Raw genomic sequence first — 12,495 nt, 5'->3', positions numbered from 1 at the left:
TTAATTATGGGGTCTGTGTACTAGTTCTTCTAAGTAGAGATATTAAAATGGATTTAGGAATTCCTTTTCTTTTTTTTCACTTGGTTTTTGGGTGGTATTGGATGGTGAATGGGATATTTTTTCTTTACAATGGGTAATGAACTGGATAGGGGATTGCTTTTTCGCTTTAGGTAATTATGGAAGTTGTTTAGTAGTTTTAGGTTGAGAAGCTTGAATTGGATTAAACTAGGGATATATGTGCTTCTCTCTTTATTTTGTAGATTTGGGTGATTAAAGATGGTAAACTGGGTCAGGAAGTATTAAACAGCTATTAGAGATGGTTTCACGCAGCGAACAAAATTCTTTTTGAGTAAAAAAACTTGATCAAGTGGGCAAGCTTTTATAAATTGAAAACTTGGAATTTTTTTTTTTTTTTTTCGTTGTGTATAATTTTATGTGTTGATTTGGCAATGACAATGTTCCTTCTGATGTGATGCCATAATCGCATACTTAGGTGATGAGCTGGGTTGGATTCCCATTATAAGTGTGTTCCACATAATTGTTCATAAAGTTTTTGAAGAACTCTTTGAATTCTTCTTAGTTACCTATTTGACTCAAAGAATCAATTATTTTTTTGGCCACCATGTTAACTGATTGATTTCAATTTTCAAGTATAGGATCCTAAGTTGGACTAGCATAGCAATTTCATTTTATTATTGTTCTTCTTTCATCAATGGATTTATCTACCCTTCTCTAGTCTTCTTTGTCTTAGGGTGGTTGGATATAATGAATTTTGGACAGAGCAAATATTTAATTACCAGTCATTAATAAACCACTGGGCCAACTAGAGACTTTCCCAAGTTGGCCTGGACCAACTAGAGACTTTAATTCAATTTCAAGAAAGAATCAATTTTTCCGTTTAATAATAGCATGTCATTATTGTTTTTTTGTTATTCGGTTAAGTTTTGCATATGTAACTTTATGATTAACATGGTGACCATATAGGATTTCAGTGAATATGAATCATGTACATCCCAATGGAGGATATCCAGGAGGTCCTCAGGACCCTAGTTTGTTGCAACTTCATCCCGAACATGCATCATATTTCATATGGGAAGTACATGTATATGTATTGGGACTAATATGTTGTCTATTTGTTGTATTTCAGGATAAACAATAAATTAGAATTAATGAGAAGACTTATTAATTAAACGAATGGCAACTAACAAAAGAGCAAGTCCAATTAGTAAATGCGTCTGGGTTGAATGCGCTATCTATTATTTGGCCAAACCGAATTGATCATCCTTTGGTCTCAATCAATGTAGAGACGTGACGTTATAAGACCAACACATTGCATTACAACATTCATATTGGTGAGATAACACTAACGCTTTTTGATGTATATGAGATATTAGGACTGGCTGTGAATGGCGAGCCAGTTACATGTTGTCTTATCAATGATCAACGACAGTATAAAGAAGACAATTTGGGTATAGTCCTTGATAGCAACCTGACAGTCCTGAGGCATACATGGTTGAAGGTGAATTTTAGGGAATTTCCACCTGATGCAATCGCTGTTGAAATTTATAAATATATTCAAGCATATATGCTCTTCCTCATCAGTGTCACTATATTAGTTGATGCGTTAGTTCCAATAATTCCAACAAGGTACTTGCAATTTTTTGAAGATATTGAGGGAGCCAACAGATATGCTTGGGGTGCTGCAACCCTTGCATTCCTCTATCGCTCACTTGGAAAAGCTTGTACTTTCAAGCGAAGACATTTTAGTGGTTTAACCACTCTCATGTAGGTAACTTTTTTTTTGGTATATGACATAAGCGTAATAGTTTAGACTGTTTTCCTAAAGTATTAAATATTTATCATATCTTAATTTATTGCAGTGCTGATCGTATGAACATATTATGCATATGAGGCCCATACCACATAATATCCCTCCAAATATGCCTAAGGCCAAAAGATGGGAGCCATCGAAGAATTATCGTGGCAATCCACATAACTTAATGCCTCCTATTAAACAAGAATTTGATAACCTCCAACCTAATGAGGTCAGTGTGTAATTTGATATTGATTACTTTCAAATGTATTTAAGTATTTTCTCTTACGTTTATTGACTAATTGCATATCACATAATAGGTAATACCCTATTTCAAGCCGGATGAGGTCATTGTAGATGACATGCAGGAGGCATATCAATCTGCAATGTGCATAATGATGCTCATATTTGATGATATTAACGAGTCGTATATGCTAGATCGTGTACACCGACAATTTGGAGCGAAACAGGGCACTGCTAGAAATCCCTTGGTTTTTGGAAAAAGGTCTAGCAGACAAGGTGGACAGCGAGATTGACGAACTGTTAATGCGGACAAAATCCAACATTAGTTGACTCGTTATGACCGCATGATGCCTGATATTAAATAAGATATTAACAATGGGTTGCCCTCAGAGGTGTACGAGGCCTGGTACAACCTAGGGTCCCATCCTATAATACATAATGTCACTAACCCACCCAAAGACATATTCCAACCTCATAACCAGGAAGAAGAAGCTGTGGTTCTTGCTCATGAACCACAGTATATAATGAGACCTCAAGGTTATGAGGACCAGTTGGTATGTTTATATTGACCTACAATTCTTATAGTCTTGTACTTAGCTATTAGTTCCATAAAATTGTTTAAATATATTAATTACCTATCTTGTTTTTGCAGGTTAGTGCAGTTCAAGCATCTACAATCATATTAGCAGAGGCACTTACACTTAGACAGAAGTGGTATCTTGGAGTTTATAATCGTGTTAACAACGCGTTTGAAACGTTGTCTAAGTTTGTGCCTGTGGATATGATTGACATAGAATCCAAGATAGAAAATTTACAGCGTTAATATAATGACGAAGGTGTACCTGACAAGGTCGGACATGATGTAGTGGGTGAAAGTAGTCGGGCAGTAGAAGACCTAGCTCCATCCACACAACCTGCAGTTGAGGAATGCAGAAAATATAACACACCAAATAAACAGTATCAGCTTAAGAGAAGGCAACTAATGTAATGGGGTTTTGACCCTTATAATGTATTGGAATACTTGGTCATTATGACCGTTGTAATGTATTGGTCATTTTGACCCACCCAATTTGTCGAATGAATATTGTAAAGTAGAATTTGGTTAAGTCTTTCTACTATCATTTAAGTCTTTCTTGGCACGATTCGTATCAAGACCGGCGAAAGACTTTCTACTTTTGTTTAAATCTTTTAAAAGAATCTCATAGGAATATTTCTCTTAGCAAAACAAATCATGGTTTCTGATATGGGTGCAGTTTGTATGGAGCCGAAGCTCTAAACAATCAAAGTAGAGCGCACCTTTAAATAGTATCAAGAAAGATGATTTTAATATTGGAAATCTTTGTGATAGAAAATAAATTTTCATCTTAACATATAAAATTTAATGCTTAAAAAATAGTGTAGATCGAGCAGATCTATGAAAACTTGAAAATCTTGAAAATTGATGGTCCAAAAATGTGTTACAAGATGCACTATTTCAAAAACATAAAATCCATTTTTTTCTCATGTCCATACATCTTGATGTCTAAACGATCAATTTGAGGATATGTGGACATCAAAACAACCTCATCTAGTGTTATTTTTAAGGTAGTCTCTAATTTGATTTTTTTAGAGCCAAGGGCTCTATTCCTTCTGATAATATACATTTTCGGATGTCCAACATCCGAAAATGACAAGTTTTTGGATGTGGGACATTCGAAAATTATTTTGGATCTCCAACATCCAAAAAATTGACATTTTCGAATGTTGCACATCCGAAAACGTCGCTGCGAAAATCCAAGAACTTCCTGGATTTTCACAGTGGTATTTTCGAATGTCCAACATCCGAAAATATAAAGTTCTCGGATGTGGGACATCCAAAAATTATTTTGGATATCCAACATCCAAAATATTGATACTTTCGGATGTTGAACATCTAAAAAAAACACGGCCAAAATCCAGGAAGTTCCTAGATTTTTGCAGTGACGTTTTCGGATGTGCAACATCCGGAAAATTGATATTTTCGGATGTTGGACATCCGAAAACATCAAGTTTCTGAATGTGGGACATCCAAAAACGACATTTTTGGATGTTGAACATCGGAAAATATGTGAAATATCACTTATAAGTTGCAAAAACCAATTTTCTTTTATTGTTTAGTCATTTGCAAACATGTCATTCATATACAACCTAGAGAGCTGATGTGAAATTGTAAATGTGAAGCCAAAAATTGAATAAAGTCAATTCATCTTTTGATGTAAATTACTTAATATAATCAAGTTTCAGGAGTCTAAGTTTTTTTATTTTTTTGAGAATACTAATTTATTATTTAACCCAATAGTCGTATGGCTACGAATGCTCTGCATTTCTCATCTATATGCAACTTTTTCATTTTTTGAATAAATTCTTTACAAATTAACATAGCCTACTTGCAATCTAAAATAGCTTTCAAAATGCCAAACTCATAATAGTTTCAGAAGGGGCTCCGAATTCTCCATTGGAAGATTTACGACAACACAAAATTCCAATCGGATAGAGATTAATCGTTTCTTCTCAGATGCGTTGGCATTCGCCTTTTTTTTATTCTAATTATCGGGGTGGAAAGGAATGAAAAAGATGAGAGATATAAATATTTAAATTAAGTGTTGTAACAGAGATTCTTTTTATCTACTCCGTTGTTTTTGTTCCTTGATGACCAAATGATTGGATCTGTAATAAAATAACCATCCAATTTATCTCTCGTTTCGTCACCTATAACAACACAATATTGAGAACATCGAATTCACTCCAGTCATAATTCGATACAATAATAAATTATTGACAACAAGTAATTCACTCTATCGGTTCTCTGCATGTCCTCTTATTATGACCCACTGCCCCGCATCGTTTTCACTTCAAAGGCCTAGTGATTGACTGTTCAGTCTTGGATATTCTTCATTGCTTCTTTGGCTTTTTGGGAAGGCGTGTAGTCCTTGGTGGCAATACTGTCTCGGTTGAACATACGTGTCAACTCAATATCATGTGGGACAGGCCCAAAGGGAGTTTAAACGACCCTTTTAAAGTATTCCACTGTAAAATAATTAAGGCAGTACGCAGTGGGATCCAAATGCATATGGTTAATAGCTGCAATGACATGAGCACACGGAATGCCACTGAGTTGCCATTTTCTACAATTGCACGTCCAATGCGTTAAATCGACAACATACTTCTTTCCAAGATAGTGGATCTCAAATTGCGTGTCCATGGCGGATATAACTGGGTGCAAAAATCGAGCCTTTATCTTTCACAAGTCGAGCAATTCTTAAGCCTTCGGTACTAACATGCCACTTCAAGTATTACCTAACACCCTCTTCTCTTCAAATCTGGTCATCAATTGTACCTTTATTTCTTCACACATTGTAATGAGAGAAGATAAAATCCAAGCATTGAAAGGCTCGGCCATGTTAGAGGTAAGATGACTGTATTTGGACCCTGAAAAATAGGCATCTGCCCAAAAATTGGGGGGAATATTCTTAATCCACTCATATGCTTTTGGGTCGGCACACTGTATATCAAACATTGGTTTTTCAAACCCACCAATTGTTGCTTTACGGGTACTTGCTGACTTATTCATAAGCCCCTGAAGTTCTCTCTCATATATCGCATGCAGAATGATGGAAAACATGTGAGAAATCATTTCTCTATTGCTTATGACAGGCTTTTCTGTCGATATGATATAATTGTTAAGACAGGCAGATTAAGACACTCATTCAATAGCTCACTCAATATACTTAAGAACCAATACCAACTCTGATAGTTTCCCTTCTTAACCACTATAAATGCCAATGGGAAAAACCCATTATTTGCATCTAGCGCGATGATGTATAATAATATGCCTTGATACTTTCCTTTTAAGAATGTCACATTAATACTTATTAGTGGCCTACATCCATTAACAAAACCCATAATGCATGGACGATAAGCAATAAATAGTCGTTTGAACCTGCCTTCATCTGTATAGATGCGAACTTCGGTTTTCGGGTTGTTTCTTTAAATATGCTCCATATACAGGAGGAGGTTATGGTATTGTTGTTCATATGATCCATCTATCATCTTTCTAGCAAGCTCTTTTCCCAGCCAAGCTTGCATGTAGGAAAGTCTGACCCCGTGATCACGTTGGACATCCTTTACGATATCTTTTGCTTTAATTTTTGGTTGGTCAATAAGGCGGCCTTTAATCTTTTTTGTCACCAAATCACTACGAGCTAGTGGCTGATGGACCCTCCTCATTGGACCACTACATTCGTACTCTTTAACCATAGACTTCACTTTAAAGTATGCGGTACAGTCAACTCGTAAGTACCGCACTTGCCATGTACATCCTCCTGCCTTGCAACTTGCGCACACCCGTCCCAATCACTGTTGTCAAACTTTAGAACAAATTATTGTGGATTGCAAAATCAACTAGATGATGCTGACATTCATTAACATTTTCAAAAAATTGCCCAACATTCAATTGAACCTCGTTACCAACTCCTCTACATGAACTCTCTAGTGGTTCAATATCCTCCATATCACGCTCTGGTACAAGCTCAGAGTTGGGGGCCACTTGAATGTTTTGAACTTAATCAGGTAAAGCGTTACGTCGACTGTTGACAAAAGATAGAGTGTAAGATGAAGCAACAATTTCTGTACATGTAAGATTAAAATAAAGCAATTTACAGATGAAAAAATAAATTGTAGATATACCTATTCCTTGAAGATGGGCCATTAGCAACATATTCATGTTGTGGCTCCATTGTAGCGGCAATATATATACAATTCTCGAAGATTCCCCTCCCAACGTAAAAGATACATCTGTATTATCACTTACATCAATCAAATCAAGCCCACTAGATAGACTTGTGTTATGGTACATAATAGCTAATTTGTTTGGATCACACTTGGTTGAATTACTAAAATGACTTTTTAGTTCCTCCAAGGAACTATTTCTATTATACTTGGTGACCTTCACTTTTCCCCCTTTATAAATAAAACGTTCATCATCTGCATTCGTCTCAAGTGACCCCCCATATTGGAATACCAGTTGCACTCCCTTAGTAGCCATCGTCGTTGCTATTGTATTAAATGAATAGCAAATTTTGTGTTACAAAAAATCAATACAATAAGAAATACCAAAATTTTGGATATTTCTGGCTACTTTAGGATTCATAAAATCTAAGTATTACATAATAGATTGAAATAGTGTACTACTAAAAACGTGACTAGTAAACAATAAATAAAAGAAAACAACAAGTACTCAAATAAATACAAAATAAACAACAAATTTTAATACAAACAAACAAGTTGAACAATATTTAGCCAAAACAAGGAATACAATATATGAACATAATACAAACAACAAATAATTATATAAAACAAACAACTTCATCAATATTAAATAAATTTTATTTATTAATCAACAATACACAACAAATATTGATGACAAAATATAATATCATATAAAATATCCAAAAATAAACATAAATTCATCAACAGTATAAGGCAATCATATGAACCGTACCAATCACGTCCAAATAGTGAATCAAGCTCTTCAACTTTATGGGTTACTGTATTAGGGGACAGTACAAGGGGCATGATGCGCAAAAGATACTTATTAGGGGACAGTACAAGGGGTATGATGCGCGAATGATACTTATTAGGGGACAATACAAGGGGTATGATGCGCGAAAGATACTGCATTTGTCTATTTTCCCCAACTTTATAAAAATAAATAAATAAACTTTCCGCCATGAGCGGGAAAATTTAGCCCGAAAATTTGCGGTTGTTGAACAACCGAACTCAACATATTTTCGGTTGTTCAACAACCAAAAATGAAAATATGAAATTTTTATCTCTCTAACTATTTTCGGATGTTCAACATCCGAAAATACCATAAATTCAGATGTTGCACATCCGAAAATACCAAATTGAATGTTTTAACTTGCGTCCATTTTCGAATGTTGAACATCCGAAAAACCCACAAATTCGGATGTTCAACATCCAAAAAAGGGTAAAGTTGTTTTTTTTTAAAATAACATTATAGAAGATAAAAATTGGATACAACTGTAATAACGAAAACTATTTGGTATATCCGTAATATAAATTATAACGAATTTTTAGGTAATTTTCTCTTGTTTTTTCCTGTTTCTAAAATCTTTTAAAATCCATTTCTCTGATTTCCTCATTGATTTCAAACTCTCTTTTGGCTCGGTGCAAATCTAGACTGACCTGTTGATGGTTCGCAAAGAAAAGGTCTTTCAAGACTAATTTTTCATAAATCGTAATTCGTTGGGACCTTGCATCTCTACTAAATTTAAAATAACAATTTTGTACATGAATATGTATAAGAAGGCTGGGGACGTTAAACTTTTTCTTAACCCATCTTAAAGCTCAGGTAAAGGAGGTGGATTTTGTTAGGCACGTAGCTATAAGTAGCCAATATAAAACTTCACCAAAACTTTCTATGGATTTTGAATATACTGGAATTTTGAATCTACATTATGAGATTTATGGCCCTCATCGAGGGTATGACCCTTAATAGAGTAGAATGACAGACCATGATTCGTGTAGTCGATCCTAAATGCTTAAAAAAAGACTTTGACGATGATGGAGAAGTTTATACATAATCAAAGTAGAATGGGCTTTAAGTTCTATGTTTTGCGTAGATCTCGCAGGTAAACAAGGTTACATCTCCAAATTCTATAGTCTAAAAAATACTCCTACATAGAGATCTACTTGACAAAATAAATATGGGTAAGGTTTTTATACTTCCCCTACTGCATATAAGATTCTTCCCCCAGTTGTTTAATTTAGATTAAGTGAGCCACTGACCGTTTAATCTAGATTCGATGTCTCAGAATATTTATTTTTATAAATTATACGAATATAAAAATTGGTATGTACCATCATCTCAATGAGGCACACCTAATTTTTTTTTTCGATTGAATATAATGACCAAAATACTATTTAAAACTTTTAAAGGTATTTTAGTTATTTCATTTATAGATAATATTTTTTATAGTTTCTACAAGTACGATTTCAAGAGAGGAGTGGCACCCAAATTTGGTGTCAAAATAATTTTAATTTTTTTTAAAAGAATAATATAGAAATATAACATTGCGATTAGGATCATCTCAGGCGTCCATTCAGAATGGACGGTTGGATAGGGGGAAACATATGGTTTGATGCGGTAGGGAAAGTATTGAAAGCTTGCCCAAAAAACACACATTATGTTCCTCCCGGGATCATAACATCTTGTGGTTAAAGTGATGCTCTATGCCATAAACACGTTGAATATACGTGCTCCCGTTCCCTCTCTCGAGGTTTCCTCGCCCAGTGTTGCACCGCAAAAACCGGTAGAGAGAGAGAAGGATGAGAGAGAGAAGAGGCTACTATATTTTATTAAGAGACAAAGAGCTTGCTAAAAATTTAGGACTCGTGTGCAAAACACTCTGGCTCTATTTTTTGTATTTTCGGTACGGGTATTTGTGCATGATGTCTTTTTACCATTGGTTTTGAGTGCGATAGCAACAAGAAGAAAAGGAAAGCCCAAATTCATCGCAGAAGGTAATAACAATGGCGGGAGCCTCTAAATACCTTCTCGATCTTCCTTCCCGCGGTCTCTTCTCCTCCACTATCCAGTCTACTAACCCGGTATTGTGCTCTAATGTCGTTTCTCTTTCTCTTTGGCAATGCGTTTTAGTTCTCTTTCTCAATTTTCTCTCTCATTCTTAATGCTTATCAATTTTTTGCTCTTTTGAATTTCATGGCTTTTTCTCATCATTTCTACTTATTTTTGTCTTCCTAATGCATATTTGTTGGACTCTGTGATATTCTTTTCTTTCTTTTTCATGTTTAGGCTATGGCATTAGTATTCTCTATTGGGTTCATTGAAGCTGCTCTGTAATTTTTTTCCCTTCTTCTGTTGATGTGTAGTGATTAGCTTTGTGCTTTCAGTCATTTGATGATAATTGGTGGATTTGCATTGTAATTAAACGGGTTTTTTCTTTCGGATTATTTGCTAATGTTTGATAAATTTTCTTGTGTTCTTGAATGGGCTTTTTTTTTTTGGGGTTATTTGCTGATGACATTGTATTTTGATTCAATGTGGGTTTCCTTTCCTCTTCTGTGCTATTTGTTAATATTTGGTGTACTTGCATGATGTTAAATGAGTTGCTTCTTTTGGATCATTTACGAATATTTTATGATTTAACCCAATCTGTTTTAATGGGATTTTCTTGGGGAAATGTGATTATGATTATAATGTGGTCCCCCATGTTGATTGTTTACTAGGCGGACAGATAGTTTATACCCTGTTTATTGGTCTGCATAGATTGTATGATACTAGTATAGTTGATCGTTTTTCCGTTTTCTATCATTTACCATTTATGCTCCTAAAACAAAAAAAAAGAGAGCTATTTTACCCCTCTCTTACTGTCTCTCGTTCTCTTTCCATCTCCCTCCACCTGTTGTCTGAGCGCCCATCTTGTGCCTTCTTTTATTTAATAAATGGTATTTTATTTTCATTTATTAAAATTAGTCTTTCTCCCCCAAAAAAAAAGCTCAAAGGACACAACGGGGTATGTCTACATTCTCTAGAGTTCCTTTTCTTTTTTTTTTTGGTTTTTGTTTTTGTTTGTTTCCATTTTGGGGTAGTCTAGTGGTAGGACTTGAACTTGAGATATAGCACTGTTAACCGTCAGCTTCAAACCACCCAAGCCCAAGCTATATTGCTCTCTCTAAAGCTTTTGCCAAAATTATCTTCAACATAGTCCATTAGCTTTAGCTTTTGTTGAAATTAAGCTTCAAATAGATCTTTATCGATTAAAATAAGAGAAAGATAGAAAAATATCAATACTCCTAAACGGCATGGCATCACACCAATCTATTTCCAATTTTTAGCCTAAAGGCCCCCTATCACCTTGCCCATCAATGTGGCTTTTTCTAGTTCATTTGATGTTTTACCAGACACCCCAAATGTTTCTCCAAATATCATGATTTGATGTAAGCAAACTGAATCAGACAACAAAAATAATTGAAAGCCTCTTCTATCTGTTATTTGTTTACTTCGATCAGTTTAAAGCGTTCTATTTGTTGTGATATAGTACATAGTTTTATTGACAGTTTATTCTCAAATTTAAAAAGAAGTTTTCACTTTAAGTTGGTCTAGATGGCTAAGAAAATCTTCGCAATTGTACATGTTATTCCAAAAGATGGATCTTTGAGTATTGTGTGTAATTGCGGACTTCAAATTTAGTTACACTTGTACTAAATATCTATTCCATGCTGTTGCCAATGGTTTATGTATTGGGTCGTGATTATTTGTCGATAAAACTCAACCTTTAGGTCTTTTTTTTCAAACCAACATGTTGGACCAGCAATAGTAATACATTTTGATTAGTTGAATGCAAAGAGTGCTTGTGTTCATAGTTATGTGGGGAGGTTTATTGTGAAATCAAGTGCAAAAATGTTCCAATACATCTCTTGCAAACTGGCTTGTCATGTTTGATTATCTTCTATTGTGTATTCTACACTTGATCTGGTTATGCCCTGTGCTATTACTTTCTATTTATAAAGTCAACGGTTGTCTTTTTGATCTTCCATCAAAATTTATGATAAGCGCCTGTTGTTTGCATGCTTTGGTGTTTCCTGGTTCTGTTTGCCAGTGAGATGCCTATTTATTCTAGCTTTCAATTTTGTATCATTGGCTTAAAAAGTAATTAGCAGTGGTGATTGATAGAAAGATTCTAAGATTGGAGAGTTTAATAGGGAACCAAAATAGTGGCTGCTACACTCAATGCACTAATGTTCTTGCCCAACAAAATAGCATTTGTCTATAATTGTTTTTGCTTTAGAAAATGGCACTGTAGATGGTAAGCTCCATACAAACACAATGGTCTTTGGTCATAAGGTTTATAATTTGCCCTCTTAATCCCATCATCATAATTTCTTTTTCCCAGTGCTACTTATTTTCTGACGCCCAATTGATGAGTGGTTTTTCCCTCACCAGTTTGTCGCTATTAGAAAATTGGTGTTTGAATGCACTTGTTTCTTTTGACATTTCACTGTTAAATAGAAGTACAATGTGTAGGAATCCCTTTGATTATGGGATAGACATGATACAAATTTATTTGATTATGGGATAGAAATCCCTTTGATTATGGGATAGAAATGACATAAATCCCTTTGATTATGGGATAGACATGTTTACAACAAAACAATGCATTTGTTTGACCATATATCCTAATGCTCCCTCTTTAGTTGGAGCATGTATAGAAATCATGCTCAACTTGCCTGTAAGATGATGGAAGCATTCTCGTCCAAGGACCTTGGTGAAGATATCTGCGATTTGGTTGGAAGTATGGAGGTAGGCGGTTTTTAACAGTCCACATTGGAGCTTTTCACAAATTAAGTGGTAGTTGAGTTCTATGTGCTTAGTTCTC

The 12,495-nt window shown here is 34.8% G+C and overlaps 1 protein-coding gene across 1 annotated transcript in view; it reads left to right on the top strand.

Annotated features, from left to right (window-relative positions):
- Positions 1-9,569: 9,569 nt before the first annotated feature.
- Positions 9,570-12,495, top strand: part of LOC18438132 (SAP domain-containing protein) — a 41,135-nt gene continuing 38,209 nt past the window's right edge. The window contains exon 1 of the mRNA XM_011626607.3: positions 9,570-9,706. Coding sequence (XP_011624909.1) covers positions 9,629-9,706 — 78 coding nt within the window. The 5' untranslated portion in view covers positions 9,570-9,628. The remainder of the gene's footprint in view (positions 9,707-12,495) is intronic.

The sequence above is a fragment of the Amborella trichopoda genome, chromosome 6 (genome assembly GCF_054954075.1).
Source record: "Amborella trichopoda isolate Santa Cruz 75 chromosome 6, AtrichopodaSantaCruz75HAP2 v2.0, whole genome shotgun sequence".
Lineage (NCBI taxonomy): Eukaryota > Viridiplantae > Streptophyta > Magnoliopsida > Amborellales > Amborellaceae > Amborella > Amborella trichopoda.
The sequence above is the reverse complement of the archived record's forward strand: the minus strand, read 5'-3'. Positions and strand labels throughout refer to the sequence as shown.